The sequence below is a fragment of the Pituophis catenifer genome, unplaced genomic scaffold, assembly GCF_029215685.1.
Source record: "Pituophis catenifer annectens isolate HBS135680 unplaced genomic scaffold, rPitCat1.0.hap2 SCAF_2, whole genome shotgun sequence".
Taxonomy (NCBI): domain Eukaryota; kingdom Metazoa; phylum Chordata; class Lepidosauria; order Squamata; family Colubridae; genus Pituophis; species Pituophis catenifer.
The window spans coordinates 106,507,714-106,527,461 of record NW_027256882.1 but is presented as its reverse complement, the minus strand read 5'-3'; the positions used below and the strand labels follow the sequence as shown (position 1 = coordinate 106,527,461).

At 41.9% G+C, this 19,748-nt stretch overlaps 1 protein-coding gene across 2 annotated transcripts in view; it reads left to right on the top strand.

Annotated features, from left to right (window-relative positions):
* NR3C1 (nuclear receptor subfamily 3 group C member 1) overlaps positions 1 to 19,748 on the top strand; it is a 71,812-nt gene that overhangs the window by 36,303 nt on the left and 15,761 nt on the right. For both annotated transcript variants that reach the window (XM_070937342.1, XM_070937343.1), the window contains exons 4-6: positions 880 to 996; positions 15,904 to 16,182; positions 16,561 to 16,705. In XM_070937342.1, coding sequence (XP_070793443.1) covers positions 880 to 996; positions 15,904 to 16,182; positions 16,561 to 16,705 — 541 coding nt within the window. The remainder of the gene's footprint in view (positions 1 to 879; positions 997 to 15,903; positions 16,183 to 16,560; positions 16,706 to 19,748) is intronic.

The following is a 19,748-nucleotide window of genomic DNA, read 5'->3' as shown; positions in this document are numbered from 1 at the left end:
CCTGATTGCCTCATCCCTATGGTCATTTGATCACAATCCAGGCCTTTGGCAATCAGCACACATTTACTATCAGTTGCAATCACGATTTGCAGCTTGTTCACGATTTGCAGCTTGTTTTTGGCCTTTTCTGGCAAAAATGTCCGTTGGGAAATCTGGATTCACTTAATGACCATGCAATTCACTTAATGACTGCAGCAATTCACTTAATGACCAGTTGTAACATTTGTCATAACAACGTATGATGGAAATTCTACTCCAAACTTTGGTTGTAATTCGAGAACTACATATACATATAGAACAATATTGGGCAATCTCTATAAGCCTTTATAAAATAATAAAGAAATGAATGTTATAATTGTAAATTTCATATATAAAGGAGTTCTTTTTGGCTTTTCCTCTATTCAGTAATACAATTAAGCTGGGTCAGATCCAGAAGAGAGAAATACATGAAACACCAGTCTAGTAGAGTTTTTTGCCCCTGCTCAATTGTTTACTTGCAATGGTTTGAACAATATTTTATTTTCAATATGTGGGTCAGTTAAATATATGTTTTTAAAGCAGCCCCTAAATTTTTAATTCTCAGTATATTATCACTAAGCTATCATATTACAAATTAATTAATAAAGAAATAATAAATCTTAGTTTCTGTGGTGTGCCTAGCTTTTTTTATTTTGATTTTTACCCTTGAAATTGAATTACTTTTAGTACTAGATTCCATTCAGCAAACACTGAATTTCAGCAAACATTAAAGCTTGATTGAAGGAATTTATGAATGTATCATTTGGATGGATAATATGCATGCTGCATCTTCTTTCCTTTTCTCATTTGAGAGCATTTATATTTGTTTCTAATTATAATTTCTGTTCTTTTTAAATGCAGGACAGCACAATTATCTCTGTGCTGGAAGAAATGATTGTATTATTGATAAAATTCGGAGAAAGAACTGCCCTGCTTGTCGTTACCGGAAATGTCTTCAAGCTGGAATGAACCTTGAAGGTAAATTCTAATACTTTCTTTTGTTACTGCTCAGACAGGCGAGGATTGTAGGTATTACTTTTCTTTTCTTTCTACTTGAATTTTTTTAAACCAGGTATGTGCTCTTTACAGTGCTCTAGTTGTATTGGTACTGTTCATGAATTCTTCACCAAATCCACTTAGATGATTTATGTATATTGAATTTTCATTGTTCAGACATCCATGCATTTTATGTTGACTTTTAGGATACTGCATACCATATTTATCAGGTTAGGCCAAGTTTCATGAATTTTTAGCCCCTATTCAGATGTAAAAACTGTTTGCAGGAATAATACACCAAGATGCTTAAACTAATGACCACAGTGTTGTAATGCTTACAGTATATATTTATTCTGCTTATGTTTTTGTTCTTGATAGAACTGAACATTTTTTTCTGCATTCATAATTTAAAATTTTCTTCATCTTCCATATTGTGTACTGAAGTTCTCTTTTTATGCTAAACAATTGTAGCCTGATTTTCTATTTGTGTAAATTGCTAATGTTAAGGATGTGCACCAGCCCCGAGCTTTGGACATTATTTAGTGATTTAAGAAATACCTTACTTCAACAAAGCCTAATTGAAAGACCCCCCCCAAATTCAGCTTACGAGTCAAATTGTACAACAGCCTCTTTGTTATTATTAATTTAATTACAGAAACAGCAGCCATTTTTTTGTGGGGATGTTAGGTTAATGGGTGGTTGCTTTAATGTGTTTCAGTTTGGGTTTCCTGCTGATAACAGTTCTAGATTATCACTGATTGGTCTGTAAATTACCTGACTGGTCTGAAAGTTGTTGAGAAAATAGTTTGGACTACAGTTACAGTTATGGATGAAAGAGATTATCTGGATCTCTTTCAATTAGATTTCAAGCGTAGTGTAGGATTGATGCCACATTGGTGACTCCTGTTGAGGACTTTTGCTGGATTAGGATACAGATTCTTTTGGACTCTTTGTGGTCTTTAATACCAATTTGAGTCAGTGGGGAGAGAGTCAGTTTTACTCTGAATGAAATAGTTCTTCCCAGACAGATCTGAGCTGCAACTTGAGGCTCCTTCCGGACTCATAGTTCCAGCCACAGTAACAAGTGGAAGCTGTGGTCATGTGCTTTGCACAATTGCATCTTTTGCACTAGCTGTGACCTTTCTTTTAGATCATTTTCTTAACAATTATTCATGCCTTGTCAGCTGGGCTATTGCAGTATGATCTACATGGGGATGTGGTTGAAAGTTTCAGCTGGTGCAACATGGAGCCATCCAGGTAGATAATAAGTGCACCAAAGTTTAGTGACTATTAGTGACACCACTAATACATCCTGCAATTAGCTCTGGGTAAGAATTGAAATTACAACCAGAAGAGTACAAGTTCAGTCTGCCTATCAAATAAAATATGGAAAAGAGGGTCAATTTAGGGAATGTCATCTTCAGTGACTTCAGCTCAAATGTTCTCAATGATGACTTCACTCCTTTGGAACAGTTTAACTTTGCGTATCCTATTCATTCTTCCTTACTATCCTTTTGGGGAGCCAAAAATATGGGTATTTAGAAAGATATTTGAGACAAGCAAAATCGTGCTACTCTGAATGTATAAGACTGTAGTAAATTGATTGATTGGTGGTGCATCGGCCTAATAGTTTATGGTTATATTAATTGATTTTTGTTTTTAGTGTCCTGATACTAATATTAAAAACCACTCAGTCTCCACACATGGTAAGGCATATGCTGATTGAATAAACAAATAAATGTGTTACAGTGTTACATCTTCTAGAATTTTAAATTTGGGGATTTCAGTGAAATAGGCTTAGGATTCAATTCGATAGATTCAGAGGATTGTGGAAGAACAGGAAATGTTTTAACATATACTTGTTTCTTTTGTATAAGTACACTAAGCAAGCTACACAGATTGGGAAATAAAATTATGATGAATTTTATTTTATTTTTTTTCATCCTTCCCTTTTTTCTTATATGGAGATGTTGGCAAGAAATATTTATATTTATTAGGTTTTTTTTCCCCACCTTTATTATTTGTATCAGTAACTCAGGGCAGTGCATATACATAATAATACATAATATTCCTTTCTCTGCTTATTTTCTTCACAACAACTCTGTGAGGTAGGTTGGGCTGAAAGAGTAATTGGTCTAAGGTCACCCAGCTGGTTGTCCTGCCTAAGGCAGGACTAAAATCACCAGTCTCCTGGTTTCTAGGCAACCACCTTAATTATTACACCAAACTGACAAAAACACTTGTTTTTTTAGTCATACTATTTCTGTATTGGTGGTCTATAAAGTACCAAATCACTAATGAATCTGCAGAAAGGCTGAGTTTCAAATTCAGTATCTGTCCATATGATTCACCTTGAGATTTCACTAAATCTCCCTACTTCCTCCTCCCCCTCCTTCTCATGTTCGGTTCTTTATTTCCTCAATGTTGCCTACTTACTGTCAATTCACTCTTCCTTTTTTACCAGTTACTCCATTGCAGAAAACCCTACACAATTTAGAATCTAGTCCTATGATGTGAATACTGAAAGGCAAATTCACTAAATTCATTAGATCATAGCTAAAGGCATGATTGGGTTTCCAAAAATAATGTTTATATGTTGGTATGTTTCTAGTTGTGCAGTAATTTTATTCTGAAAAAAAACTATGCAGCAATTATATATTTTATATTTGAAATATAATAGGAAATTATCTAGATTTCATCTGAAATAGTAGATGTTACTGGTAATTTCCTGACTTTGCAGGCCATTTTTATTTCTACCATTTCATATATTGCTGTTTCGATTCTCTCTCTTTAAGGATTCTTAACAATCTCACCCAGCCATAATTTCCTTGTTTGCTCTCTATTGATTCTTCCTTCACACACACACACACACACACACACACACACACACACACACACACACACACACAGATTTGCAGTTCAGTCCTCATTCTCTCTTTCTCTATGAAAGCCACCATCACCACAACATCATGGTAATTAATGTTTTTATTCGGTCTACATTCATTCTGCCCCCATTCATTATTAACCCTATCTCTTCTTCTCTTAGCACAGATATTTAAATATCCTGTTACATTCAACATATCTGTTCCATTCCATCCATTCCTGTTACATTTAACGTTTAATTTCTGCTGATACACTCCTCCCAACTCAGTTTTCATAATACTCACTATCTACCTACCCTCATTTTTACACCTTAAAATTTCTCTATACATTTCTCCATTTTTAGTTAACATTTTTAGTTAACTTAAGAGTATAAGACAATATATACTTGCTCTGGTTTTTCATTCTTTCTGTATAAGTTGCTGTGTTCACTTTTCTGTCAAACACAAGTCACTATAGATCATAGCATGATTATACATGCACTCATATTACCAACAGTTACTTGATTGTGATATAGTGGCTATATAAATCTGATGGATGGATAAATAGACTTCTAATTTCACCAGATGTGTTCCTCATACTGTACATTATCCATAAATACATTAAGGAACCCAGGGCATATCACATATTCTCGTCTTACTCCCTGCTCAGTGTTGGACCAGTTGCTAGGCATTCCATTGATTCTTACTGTATTTCTGTCTCACCATATTGAATAACCCACCTTCAACTCCATACCCATAACTATTTACTCTGTACCCGTAATGGTAACCTAATCACTTTATCATAGATTTTCTCTAACTTAGCAAACATGCATTTTTTTCCTCACAGTCATATACCCTTTAGTGACTTGCTAAAGAGTAGAAGTTACATTTGCACATTTCCTGCCCAGCATCATAATGTGCTTTATTTATTTAATCAGTCTTTCAGTCAGTTTACAAGGTTGCACAATTTGCAAATGTGACTTTGAGTGACTAACATCAGGTAAAACAGCAAACAAAAAAACAATGCATGCCCAAGGCCACTCACACACGTACCTGATCAATTCCTTAAGAGATAAATTTTTGTAGTTGTCATTTTTGGTACTCTTTTTATCAACATTCTGCCAGTTATTATCAGACAAAATAAAATGACCTTCTTGTAGATTCACTCTTACTACCTTTCCTCTTTTTTATAGGGACACAATAATAACATTGTTAAGGGGCACAGTGGTTAACATGATTAGGAGGCTGGGTTGGAAGTTAGGAAGCCCGTGTTAAAACCTGAGTGCTGCTGTGGAATGTGAAAGGAACCCCCAACTGAGTGTCCCCTGGGCAATGACGATGTCACTGGCTAATCCTGGAAGTGCCTCAGTGCTTCTGACATGAGTGTGATGACAGTCTTCCTGTTGTCAAACACAGATACAGTTTTCAGCCATACATTAAACAAGTCAGAGACCCATTCCACCACTAGCTATATGCTTGGTTATAAATTATAAATAAATTATAGTATTGTATGTATTAAAATTAGTGGATATTCATTAAATTTTAGTTTCTGGAAAATATATGCACCTACTATGGAAGGAAGACATTGAAAAATGTTATGGCAAATTGTAAGAAATACATCAGGCAACTTCAGGGAACTGTTCTCCAACGCGTAGCTTGGAGAATCCAAAGCTTCGGGTAGTTCAGTAGTTGGGTAGCCTACACTGAGTGTGTTCCTTTAAGAGATTTCTCTTCAGACACGCCCACTTGCTCAACAGAGTCCCAGTTTAGTTCACTCAGTTGAGCCTGTGACACTGTCTGAAAATTTCTCTGTTAATCTACTAAACCTTATTCCTGAAGCTTTGGATTCTTCAAGTTTTTCTCTGCATTATTTTCAGCACCTTTTTCTTCTCTTCGTTTGGTTTTGCCGGGGGTGAGTCTGCCTGCTGTCTCAGGCAGACTGTGATTGACAGTTTGCCCTTCCTTTGAAAGCGCGGCCAATTGCCTGACTCTCTGCTTCGTTTAATAGCCGCAGGCGTGTGGGTAGGTTTCCCGGCCTGCCGGCAATACCGCCCCCGCCGTTTTGGACTTAATTTGAACTCTTGCGGCTTGAGATTGTCGCCCTGCTCTCAGCGGCGCTCTCTCATTGTCTCTGGGACTGGACTTAGCGTTTGGATCACTTCTGAGTGATCGCACGCTCTCTCGCCTCAGGGAAATCGCCAAAGCCTCCTCCTGTCGTCCCTTCGATCGTCAAGGCGCCCCTTTGAAGTCGCAGCAGGTTTCTTCCTGTCCCGCTTGTTCTACGCAGCGCTGGGAGCGCTTTTGAGGCCCCTGCTGCCTTCTCTCCGTATAACTGCAGCCTCGCCTTTCTCTGGTGTCTAGGCAGCGGCGCTGGGAGGCCTTTGACAGTTGCGCACCATTTTTGCCACCTCAGCGCTGGGAGCTGCGCTTAGTGGCAGCTCGCGCTTAAATTGCCGGCTCTCCCGACGGGTCTCGCACACATTCAAGACCCCCTGCCTGCCTGTTCACTGCAATCTTCAAAGGAGCCGCGGAGGAAGGGGTTTTTCTCTAGCAAGCCTATTACCGTTTGCCTGACAGTCTCGCCTGGCGCTATTCCCTTTCGGCCTAAGGGAAAGTGGTTTCAACGGCTGCCATTTCTGCCCAGCAACTGTTTCGCGCCTGCGCAATTGACTGCTAGAAACCAGTCTTCATCCTGCTGACAATTTCAGGCCTCAATAGCTTATTTTCTGTGGAGCAATCTGTTGGATTTCTAGTGCTCCCCCCACCCCCCTCCTCTCCTGCTGGACTTACCTGCTGTTTTTTTGTCCTGTTCTTCCTCTTCTGTCTGATCCTCAGTTGATACCTGTTTACAAAAAAAAAAAAAAAAGAATACTTACTTAGTGTTAATATTCATATCGGTTTATCAATAATAATATATATATATATATATAAGCCAAAAGAAGAAAATAATACAACCACTTCTTTTGTTGATACCAGCCCCTGTCCTAATATGGCAGAACGTGATCTCTCATCAGAACTAAAGGACATCCACAGTTCCCCTGAACATCACCTGGAACAGAACAGGCAGCGTAAAAAGTCCCGCAAACATTCTTCACATACATCGTCTTCATCTGGCGCTCCAATTTCCAAAAAGGCCAAATCTTCGTCCACTGCAGACAAGGATGCTTCCAGGAGACACAAAGCCCTGGAACGACAATTTGAGAAAGCACGCAACCAGTTCAATCAGGCTGTGGCTGAAGCTTGTATTCAGCCCATCCATCAGGCTGATCAACTGCCACTACAGCCTTTGTATCGACAGCCTGACATGGAATGTTTCCCTGAGGCAATTCCGACCCACTGCATGGGACCAGTGGACCTCTCGTGCAACACCTCTCAGTCTCGGAGGTCTCAGCCGGAGGCGACTTTTACTCCCACAGCTGCGGGATTGCGTGCCACGGAGCCGGCCCCACCGCCATCTTCTTATGACATTCAACAGATCATATCTGAGACTGTTACCCACACCCTGGCAGCAAGCTCTCAGCATTCAGCGCCATATGCTGCTTGGCCTCAGCCACGATATCTTCCTCCTCCGCCTCTGGCCCGGGCCTCGCAGCCGGTCCCTATCCAGTATCCCGCCATGACACACGTGTCCGGTTCTCATCCAAACTATGGACACGGCGAGGAGTCATCTTCGGAGGAGGAAGAGGCCGACCTGTTGGATATGGACTTATCCGATGATGCTGAAAAGCCGGCCTTCTCTGGCCTGTTCAGGCCCTCGTTATTTAAGTCACTTTTGCACAAGGCCAAGTTGGCCATGAAAATGGCTGATCCCACCCCACAGGTTGATCAGCCTGGTTCTTCTCAACAACATGAGGCCTTGTTCACGGTGCCCAAGCCGGAGCCGGATTTCATTCCGTGCCCACAGCTCTTTTCTGAGGTGGTCCAACGCTCCTGGTCTACGCCCTCCTCGTTACCCGCCCCATCGGGTCTAGACAAAAAACTTTACTGTTCGGCACCTAGTCTCCAGGAACTTCTTCAGTTGCCAACTGTAGACGCCCCAGTGGCTAATCTGACTGCTTCCTCGGTAATCTCCAACGATGTCGCTGACAGGTTGCGCTCAGAAGATCGGAAAGCTGAGTTTAACTTTTGTCGTACACACAATGCGGCTGCGTGGGCAGTTAGGGCTGCCACCTCGGCTTCCTTCTTCAGCCGTGCATCCCTAATTTGGCTCAGACAACTTCAGGAGCGCCTCCCTCCTGAAGATTCACACCTCCGCCAGGATGTCAACAAACTGGTGGCGGCTACTGAATACACGGCGGACGCTTTGCTTAATGCCGCGAAGTTTGCTTCGCACGCCCTGGTGTCATCCGTTACATCTCGCCGTTTATTGTGGCTTAAAAATTGGAGAGCTGATGCAAAGTCTAGATGGCGCCTCGCCTCAACTCCATACAAAGGTTCCCATCTCTTTGGGGAAGCTTTGGACCCCATCCTTGTCAAGGACAAGGATAAACGGAAGGTAATGCCATCCTCTTACAAAAGAGCAGATCGAAAACCGTCGTCCTACTCCACCAGGCAGCCCTTTCGGAATGACGCCGGACCTTCGGGGTCCTTCTCTTCTAGATCCTACTCTCAAGGGTTCGACCGCTCCTTCGATAGACCTTCCTTCAGAGACCGTGGACGAAAGGCTCCAGCACCCAAATGGCCCTTTCGAGGCACAGGCTCCCGTGCCTTTAGAAGAGGAAAATGACTACACCCACCTTCCCATTGGCGGCCGTCTGACTCATTTTCTCTCTCAGTGGGAGACTTCTACAACGGACGCATGGGTGCTCCAGACAATCCGACTGGGCCTTACCCTGGAATTTCGTTCCCGTCCCCCCTCGCACTTTGTCCAATGCCCTCTTTCGCCCAACTTGGACAAGCGCCAACTAATGGAGGCAGAAATCCATCACCTGCTCCAAATTCAAGCCATAGAACCGGTTCCCCCCCAACATCGCGGGACCGGCTTCTACTCAATTTTCTTCCTGGTCCCCAAAGCGTCGGGGGGTCACAGAGGCATCTTAGACCTCAAGAGGCTGAACGAATTTATCATATACCATCAGTTCAAAATGGAGTCCCTCCGCTCGATTTTGGCTTCCATTCGACCATCGGACTGGATGACCTCTATCGGTTTGAAAGAGGCGTACCTCCACGTACCAATACGACCGTCCCATCATCGTTACCTCCGTTTTGCCTACGACAACAGGCATTTCCAATACAGGGCTATGCTCTTCGGCCTCTCCTCCGCCCCCAGGACCTTTACGAAGCTCCTGGCAGCAGTGGCAGCCCACTTACATCAACATCCGGTACGGCTCCACTGCTACTTGGACGATATCCTGGTGCTCTCCCCTTCCCCGGCCCGGGCCTCTCGGGACCTAGGAGTGGTGTGTCGCTGTCTTCGTCATCATGGCTTCTCCCTCAACATTCCGAAGAGCCAATTATAGCCCACTACTCGAATTCTTCACCTCGGGACAGTAATAGATTCAGTGAAGGGCCAGGTGTTCCTGTCACCGGACCGGTGCTCCAGTCTCCAGTCATTAACATCCCAGGTCCTTTCCTCTCGGAGGGTGACATTGCTGCTCCTGTCCCGCCTTCTCGGCAAAATGATATCCTGCCTGTCCGTCGTCCCTTGGGTGAGGTTTCACTCCCACCACCTCCAATGGTTCTTCCTCCCCTTTCAGAGGGCCAGAAGAAGCAACTCTTCCGCACGAGTATCCCTCCCGCCAGAGGTCTCAAGGTCTCCTCTGGTGGTCTTCCCAAAGTCTACAGCAGGGCTGCTACTTCCAGAACCTACAGCGCCTGGTAGTGACAACGGACGCCAGCCTGATGGGATGGGGAGGTCATCTTCTCTCTCACATTGCCCAGGGTACGTGGTCAACAGAGGATCGTCGCAAAGGGATCAACTGGCTGGAGCTCCGTGCGATTCGCCTCTCCCTCCAACGATTCCAGCAGATTGTGTCAGGGCACCATGTCCTGATACGCACGGACAATGTAACAGCAAAGGCGCACATGAACCGCCAAGGGGGGACCCGCTCGGGACCACTCATGGAGGAAACGACCCTGCTTCTGATCTGGGCGGAGGCGCATGTCCTGTCCCTAGTAGCGGAGCACATTGCTGGGACCACAAACATCACAGCGGCCTGGCTCAGCAGGCAACACCTGGACCATGCCGAGTGGCGCCTTCACCCGGATCTGTTCGCCGAGATCGTTCGCAGATTCGGCATGCCTCTGGTCGATCTATTTGCCAGCCGCGACAACACACACCTTCCCAGATTCTTCACCCGGTACCAGTGTCCTCAGGCAGAGGGAGTCGACGCCCTCGCCTCTTCCTGGCCCCGGGGTCTCCTTTAAGCCTTTCCCCCTCTGCCGCTCCTTCCTCATCTAATCCGCAGGATAATACAAGACAGGGCCGACGTCGTTCTGGTCGCACCCCACTGGCCTCGGAGGTCCTGGTTTGCGGATTTGATGGACCTGTCGGTGGCACGGCCGTGGCGGATTCCAGGGGACAGGGTCGTCCTCAGCCAGGGGGTCATTCTGCACCCAGATCCGCAGTGGTTGCAGTTGACCACCTGGCGCTTGAGAGGATCTTGCTAAGGAGAGTCAACGTACCTAGCAATGTGATTCCCACTATTCAGGCGTCCAGGCGGCTGTCAACGTGCCGCATTTACAATGCAATTTGGACCTCCTTCTGTTCCTGGTGTGCTAAATCCCACCTGGACCCAACGTCTGCTTCCGTTCCTGAAGTGTTGGGATTCCTTCAGGAAGGTATGGACAAGCACCTTGCGCCTAACACTCTTCGTCGCCAGGTTGCTGCTCTAAGTACTGTCCTTTCTGCTTCCGCAACGCTTCCTCTCTCTCAGGACCCTACGATTTGCGCCTTTCTTCGAGGGGCAACCAACCTGCGCCCACCTGTTATACATCGCTACCCGACCTGGGATTTGACTCTGGTCCTTCAGGCCTCATGCATCCTCCATTTGAGCCTCTCGCTTCCATCAGCCTCTGTTTTCTGACACTTAAGGTAGCATTCCTGGTCGCAGTTACTTCGGCTCGCCGTATATCTGAACTCGCGGCCATATCCGTGAGAAGCGACCTCTGTGTCTTTCACACAAATCGTGTGGTACTGAGACTAGACCCCTCGTTTCTGCCTAAAGTAAATTCCTCATTCCATCGAGCCCAGGAATTAATCCTACCGGACTTCTGCCCCGAACCTCAACATCCTCGGGAAGCAAACTGGCACCTCTTAGATGTCCGACGGGCCCTGCGCAGATATATTAAAAGAACGGAGCATTTCCGGAAATCTGAATCGCTCTTTATTTCTTTTCTGCCCGCTTCCATGGGCCGGAAGGTTTCTTCCACAACAATTGGGAGATGGATTAAATCCTGCATCTCCAGGGCTTATTCAGCTCGGAACAGACCGGTTCCGCAGAGAATCCTTCCACACTCCACCAGGAGCGCCGCCACCACGGCCGCCTGGGCCACTAATGCCTCCGTCTCTGACATCTGCAGAGCGGCTACCTGGTCATCCTTGAATCCCTTCATCAGGCACTACAAGGTGGACTTCTTTGCCTCGGTGGAGGCATACTTTGGCCGCCGGGTGCTCCAAGCTGTATGCAACTCTTCAGAGGACGTGCAGCAGCCAGTTTCCCTCCCTGTCTGAACTTGCTTGGGTAAATCCCGAAGCTTTGGATTCTCCAAGCTGCGCGTTGGAGAACGGACGTTGCTTACCTGAACGTCCCTTCTCGACGCGCAGCTGGAGAATCCAACCCTCCCAGCTTGGCTGCTGAACATTTCTTCCTTACGCTCTACTGCTCCTTACTTCGTGAACAAAACTGGGACTCTGTTGAGCAAGTGGGCGTGTCTGAAGAGAAATCTCTTAAAGGAACACACTCAGTGTAGGCTACCCAACTACTGAACTACCCGAAGCTTTGGATTCTCCAGCTGCGCGTCGAGAAGGGACGTTCAGGTAAGCAACGTCCGTTTTAGTTATAGTATGGGTAGTTGGAATGGCAGAAGATGGGGAATCAAAAGAAAAAAATGGGCTGACTAGATGTAATAATGTAGGGGATAATAGAATTTTATTAAAAATATTTTTTTGTTTATTAGCAACATTTGCCTCAGATTATGTAAATGTGTACACTATACACATTTGCCTCGGATTACATAGACTATACACCTGTGATGGCGAACCTATGGCACGTGTGCCACAGGTGGCACGTGGAGCCATCTCTGCAGGCACACAAGCCGACACCCAGGTCAACTCCACCACGCATGCCCGCACACCTCCCGCCGGCCAACTGATTTTCAAGTCTCTGCCGGGAGACACGCATGCATGTGCAGCGGGTGGGGGGGGTCGCACGTGCAGGGGGTCATGCGCATGTATGGGTGTGTCGTGCCCCCCCGTGCCCCATTTTTGGTTCCAGGAGGCTTCAGGGAGGCCTGCTAGCACCAAAACGGGGTTGCAGGGGGAGCACAGGGGTCACGTGTGTGGGGGTGGGGGTCGCGCGGGGAGTCACACATGCATGCACGTGCGGGGGATGGGGTCTGTGGGTGGCATTGCATTATTGGTGTCGGCAGACGTGCATACACTGTCTCACCTGCGCGTTTGGCATTCGAGGAAAAGCTTCACCATCACTGCTATACACTAAACACATTTGCCTTATATTACATAGACAACACACAATACATTGTAACTGCATGGACAATATTGGACTCAAACAGACTACATAATAGGAAACAGATGATGGAAAAATGCAATCCAGTTGGCAAAACCCCTTCCAATTTTGGAACAGACCATGAATTGTTGATGTCAGATGTATGGATTAAACTTGTTAATTAAATACAGTACAGTAGATGTGTCAGCAAGATACTCCACGGAGATTATAGACACAAAAATAAAAAATCAATACTTTTGTTCTTCCTAGCATTTTTTTCTGCAAATTTGGGTAAACTTTTTCAGATCAACCAAGCATTGGTTGCCCCAGGAATTGACCAACCAGCTTGTCACCTGAGCCTGACATTATGGGCTAAGACTGAGCGACTGGTCCAACATCAAGCAGACGGTTTTCATGCCCAAGGCAGGACTAGAACTCCCAGTTCCTACTTCAGTAGCTTAACACCTCTCTCTCTCTCTCTCTCTATCCCCCCTTTCTCTCCCCCCCTCTCTCTCTCTCTCTCTCACACACACACACACGGAGTATGCCTTAAAAATATGAAGAATGGAAGAGGAATCAAAAATTTCAAAGCAGAAAAGATCCAAGTGGCTTTCACAGCAACCTGTTTTCATAATCAGAATAGGACAGAGAACAAAAGTCTAGTGGAATAAAAAGATACAGTGACTGAATGTAAATTTCCATCTCAAATAAGAAACAATAATATCAAAAATGTCAACAAATAATAAGAAAGGGGATCAGAAAAATCACTTTCACATTTTTTTAATTAATTTATCAAAATATAAAATACAGAAATACAAAAATAAAAATAAAAATAAAAAAATTAAGATAAAAATATTTAAGAGTAATCATGGAAGTTAACCAATAGAGGCAAATGAGAATAAAGATGGAAAGATTAAAACCCTTTACAGATAGGAGCATTGAATGTGAATAATATTTATAAATAGTGAAACAATATAGTCTGGGACCACTTCTACTAGAAAGTGAAATATAATAAGCAGTGAGTCAGCTGTCAAATAGGAAGGTTGCAAGAATAGATGAAATTGCCCATTGAATAAAGTTACAAAAGAAAGAATAGTTGAACTGCCAGCAGTTTCATATTAACAAGGAACAAGACTGTGGCCTAACAACTGGGAAAATTCAGTGTGTACCAAAGAAAAGAGTTGTAAGAAATGCACAAATTACTGCACCATTATATTAATTCCTAACACAAGGAAACTTGTAAAATCTTAAATAATAGAACCAGATGTGAAGAAAGAAATGCTAAATTGTAAGCTGCCCACTTAGGTGAGATGGACAATGTAGACCACGGGTGTCAAACTCACAGCGTCACATTGCCGTCACATGACATTTTACAATGTTTTTTTTCCTGGGGTGGGCATGTCCTGCATGTGATGCATCCAGCCTGCGGGCCTCCAGCTTAACATCCCTGATGTAGGAATTTGATAAATAAATAAATAATGAACAGATTTCAGAAAATGTAGGACTGCCTTAGCTAACTTAACATAGATAATAGAGTATTACTTAGTATAGCACATTCCTGTCGATGAAGCCAGAATGTAGAATGTTTTAAGACTAATGATTGTGGCAGAATGCATTTATATTTTTTGTGAGGAATAATTACAGTAAAAAAGAAGCTACTATAAGTACTTAATTTGGAGAAATGGTTCAAATTAGGGGTGGGAGTGAAACAAAGATGCATATTCTCCTCATATTTATTTAACTTACACAGAGAATAAATTAGAAGAATGGGATCAGAAGAAATTGCCAGAGGGAGTAGAGAACTGCTGGTTAAAAAAAACAGTAAGAATGGGGATATGCAGACACTATTTTGTTAGTTGAAAGTAATAAGACTGGAACAATTTGTTGAAAAATCACAGTAATATTAAACATTAAATGATAAAAAATAATATCATATTGTGTGCTTAGTGACATTGTGGACTACAACAAAGAAGAGAAGGTAGGCACAGTACTGGCTTTAATTTTCTTGTCCTCAAAAATAAAGAAACTGCATGCTAGAAAGCATAGAAATTAATCTTAAAATGAAGGCAATGACAAATTCAGGCAAGATCATGAAAGGAAAATGTTCCAAGAGATGAGAGTAATTAAAAAATGATCTTTCCAGAAGTAGTGTACAATTGTGAAAGCTGGATCCTGAAACAGAATAAGAGAATGATGAAAGAATACCATGGATGAAAAGAAAACTCTTGTCAGGCAGCCCTAGACCAAATAAAGACCGACTCTTCTCTGTAAGAAGAAACTTGTGTGCTTTGAATATGCACCATAACCAAATGATAAAGTAGGGGGGGAAATGCAATTGTCAAATCTGAGGGAAGAAGACAACATTGACTCTGAATAAAGTGGGCGTATGCCATCATAAGAGATTATTGGAACATCTTTGTAAGAAATTCAAAGTATTACTGAAGAGAGTAAGTATTACTGAAGAGAGGGCAAGATGGTAATTGTATACTTATGCAGAGAAAAAGCTGAACCTGAATGAGTGGCATCTAACTAATAGATAGTAGTCATGATGATTAGTTGGACCTTTTGTACTTTTATGTATTCTTGGTATTACAAAATAAATAGCAGGTCCTTTTACAATGAATAATAACAGGCACTACATAAAGACCATCTCTTTGCTTTTTGTATTTGTTGCTTGGCAGATAACCAGGTAGAGGAAATAATTAGATCAGGGAAATGTGCATACCAGTGTGATTCCTGTGATATAATTTACATCACCGCCATATATAGAAAATTGGAACTGTCTTCCTATCTAATTGTCTAGTGAGAGATGGCTCTTTCATGCATTAATATTCTGTTTTTAGGAGTACGTACATAAAAAGTGAAAAGTCATACTGATGAAATAATTGCTTTACAAATTACAGACTACTATTTGTGAGGCAATAATTTAAGCAGTGTATCTAGCACATTTTATCTATGATTTAAGTAAAGTATTATGAATTGACAAGGAAAATTTTCAGTTTTGACTATACAGCAGTCAGTCTTCAGTTTTGTATAATTCATGTTTCAAAATTTTATTCTTTAATAGAAGATGCCCAGCTCTACAGCATATATGTTGTTAGATTATGCTGTCCCTTACATTTTGTTTCATAATTATTTACTATTAGAAGAGCTTATTGAAACTGCTAGACACAAAATATTTTTATTTGTTTCTTGCTTTGTTAATTCTCCCCATTGCAGTGTTTCTCTTCAAATATAATTGCTGGCTTCATCTTTTGTTCATACAAATAAAACTTTAAGTCAATTGAATGTCCGTGGTGTTGAAACAGAATATTTTTTATGTTTTTGCTTTTTTAAAATTTTCTTTTCTAATAACGTTCTAGCACGAAAGACAAAAAAGAAAATAAAAGGAATTCAACAATCCAGCGTGCCTGCAGGAAGGGATACTGCTGAAAATCCCACAAACAAAGCTATAGTTCCTGCCACACTGCCACAGCTGACTCCTACCCTAGTTTCCCTACTGGAAGTCATTGAGCCAGAAGTGATGTTTTCAGGCTATGACAGCACAATACCAGACACAACTTGGCGCATAATGTCAACTCTCAATATGTTAGGTGGAAGACAAGTGGTTGCTGCAGTGAAATGGGCAAAGGCAATACCAGGTAAGTGATATGATCCCTAATATAGAGTTGAAGGGGTGGGGGGGAAGGAGTGACTTTGTTTTTGGCATAGTTTGCATTACCTTGGAGATAATCCGTGGGAACCTCATATTAACCATCACTCTTCCTTCCTTCTTTCCTTCTTTCTCCCAAGAAATCAGAGGAATAATTGCTCTTATTCAAAAGGCTGATTTCACTCTTTGTCTATTCAGTGCACATTTGATATTAGGCCAAAGACTGTAGGTTCCCCACTCTTGGTTTTTAAACAATCCTTTTAACAAAGTAATTTCTTAAGAAACCATTATGGATATGAAAACAATATTTTGGGTAAGCAGTACTTCAATTATAATGTCCAGAGGCTCCACTTTTATTTTCAAACAGGCTTCAGAAACTTGCATCTAGATGACCAGATGACTCTACTGCAGTATTCGTGGATGTTTCTGATGGCTTTTGCTCTAGGATGGAGATCATATAAACAGTCTAATGGAAGTCTACTGTGTTTTGCTCCAGATTTGATCATTAATGAGTAAGTAATACAATATCAATAAAAATATTTTGTGTGGTTTTTTTTTAATTAGGTGGTGTTTAATTACTTCTAGCCACTGGCCATCATTTTCCAGAATTTGGTCAATAATAACCTGAATTCTGCTTCTGGCATCGGTGGTTGTTACTTTTACTATTGGGTATTCACCATGTGGCTCTGGGTGCTTCTGCCTCTTCAGAATCTAACTTGTACATCTGGTAGTTCTTGTTCCATGGTTTGGTGAAATTTGGGTGACAGAATCTTGAGCTTTATCTTACTAGCATGTGAGGTAACTGCAGTTGTTTGACAGTTTGGGTCTTCTTGAGCTTGGTCCTTTTTTTGGTCACAAAATAGCTATACAGCCTAAGCCATGAAGATGAAGGAGATAAATACATATTGTCACTCATGCTTTTTTCACTTCCTGTTTGGAGCTTTTGTCACCCTTATTTGGAGGACAGAAAGCTTCTCCGCCACATATTGGATCAGGATGCTACACTAGTTTATCTTGGTATGATGATCGGATGTGAATTTTATGGGCTCATTCAGGCATATTATGATGCATTGTGCATTTATTTCAATGTGTTACTACTGTTTTTGTACCACTGACTGTTAGCCACCTAGATTCTTGTGTTGATTGGGTAGTTTTGTACACAAGAAATACAGGTAATCCTCATTTAGCAAGTACCTCAAATAGCTACTGTTCACAAATACACCAGCAATAATTAGTAATTAAAAATATTTTCAGACTAATCAGTGCATTTACTACAACAAAAGCCTTCAGTACCAAACTGATTAAGGTCTGGTCAGTTTCGGGCAGCTACTGTGAGCCTGCTATTCTAGTCAGTGCGTTAGGTTCACAGAGCTGAGCTTGTTATTTTGTTAGCACATTTTTAGGAAAGCACTATGCTCTGGAGAAAAGAAGCTCAGGAAGAGAGAGCTTGTTTAAACAATCTGCTGTACAAGCAGTAAAAGGGGGGGATGGGTTAGGCATGAGACACTCGACAAGAGAACTTTATCTGAATGAAATGGCACGAACCAGTAATCTTTGCTTCTCTCTCTCTCTCTCTCTCTCTCTCTCTCTCTCTCTCTCTCTCTCTCTCTCTCCCTCCCTCTCCCTCTCCCTCTCCCTCTCCCTCTCCCCCTCCCTCCCTCTCTCTCAGAGTGAATTAGAGAGTTCTAATTCACTCAAGTCTTATTTCTTTATGGAAAAATTCTGAAGTGGTAATTGGGAAATGTCTTGCCATGTGAAATGGAGTTTATTTCAGCCTATGAATTTGGTTGAAGTGGATGGAGTGCTCTTTAGATAAGCTCAACCACCTGTTTTGCTAGCTCCAAGCCCCTACAATGCTTTTTCAACAGGTCGTTTTTGAAGAGTACTCAGAAACTGCAACTGGTTCAAAATGTAGCAGTCTACATGCTAGCAGATAATAGCTACAACTGTTAGAGGGAGGTCTTGCAGTCTTGGGTATTAAGGAATTTGCTCTTCTCCAAGTTCTAAAAATTGTTTTGGACTTCTGTATAGTCTTTAAAACAATTTAAAAAAAAAATAGAAATGAGATTGGGGCAAAAACTCCTTGAAAAGATTGAATGAAACTAAAATTAACAGATTTATCCATTTTTACAGTAGATATGTTTATCCTACTTTAACATCTTTGAACTCTTGTTTTCATTATAGTAAAGAGTATTAAATTTCCATGGCTTTCCTCAATAAACCTGCTTTCTGAATCCCATAATAAATAATGTTTAATATAATTATTAGTAGCACCTTTAATATTGCTAATCGAAACAGAGTAACATAGTATGGGGCTTTAGGAATGTTACAAAGTTAAAAAAAAATGTTTTAAAACAGAAGTAATTTACAGATATTTATTTATTTGACTGACTTTGCTTTCAACCCAGGCAAGCACTCAAGGCAGCAAATAAAATTTAAAAATGAAAGACAAAGCAATAAATGTTAAAAAGGGCTAATACTAAAATAATAAAAATGAAAAGATACTAAACACAGTGTATGTGTTTGTGTGTGTTTTAACCTATTGTGAAAACAGTTGCATTCTGGAAGCTAACTAAGTTTTCCATGGTAACATCAAGCTCTTCCACAACAGACATTCTTTGCTACCTACACCACCCAGCCTCTTGAGTAACTGCACAGCTTAAATACTTTTTTAAAAAAATCAGGATAAATTCATTTAAATCAAGTTGATTTAAACTGTGAAATAAAAAAGGCTGGGTTAAATCGAGGATTCCCTTAATATTTCCTCACCACTAGCCATGTATATTTGCATAAAGCATTATTTAAATTGTAATTTCTTAAAAACTAGTAATTGGCTCTCTGTCATACAGCATGCTTTGAATTTGTTCTTTTTACTCAAAAGAGAATAAGTCTGTGTGAAAGTACAGTGAAGCATAAGCAAACCGTAACTCTCTTGAGGTAATAACCCTTTCCTAAAGATTTGCCATAAATACTTTTCAGGTCATCTACAGTCAGGTCCAGAAATATTGGGACATCGACACAATTCTAACATCTTTGGCTCTATACACCACCACAATGGAGTTGGAATGAAACAAACACAATGTGCGTTAACTGCAGACTGTTAGCTTTAATTTGAGGGTATGTACATCCAACTCAGGTGAACGGTGTAGGACTTACAGCAGTTTGCATATGTGCCTCCCACTTGTTAAGGGACCAAAAGTAATGGGACAGAATAATAATCATAAATCAAACTTTCCCTTCTTAATACTTGGTTGCAAATCCTTTGCAGTCAATCACAGCCTGAAGTCTGGAACACATAGACATCACCAGACGCTGGGTTTCATCCCTGGTGATGCTCTGCCAGGCCTCTACTGCAACTGTCTTCAGTTCCTGCTTGTTCTTGGGGCATTTTCCCTTCAATTTTGTCTTCAGCAAGTGAAATGCATGCTCAATGGGATTCAGGTCAGGTGATTGACTTGGCCATTGCATAACATTCCACTTCTGTCCCTTCAAAAACTCTTTGGTTGCTTTTGCAGTATGCTTTGGGTCGTTGTCCATTTGCACTGTGAAGCGCCG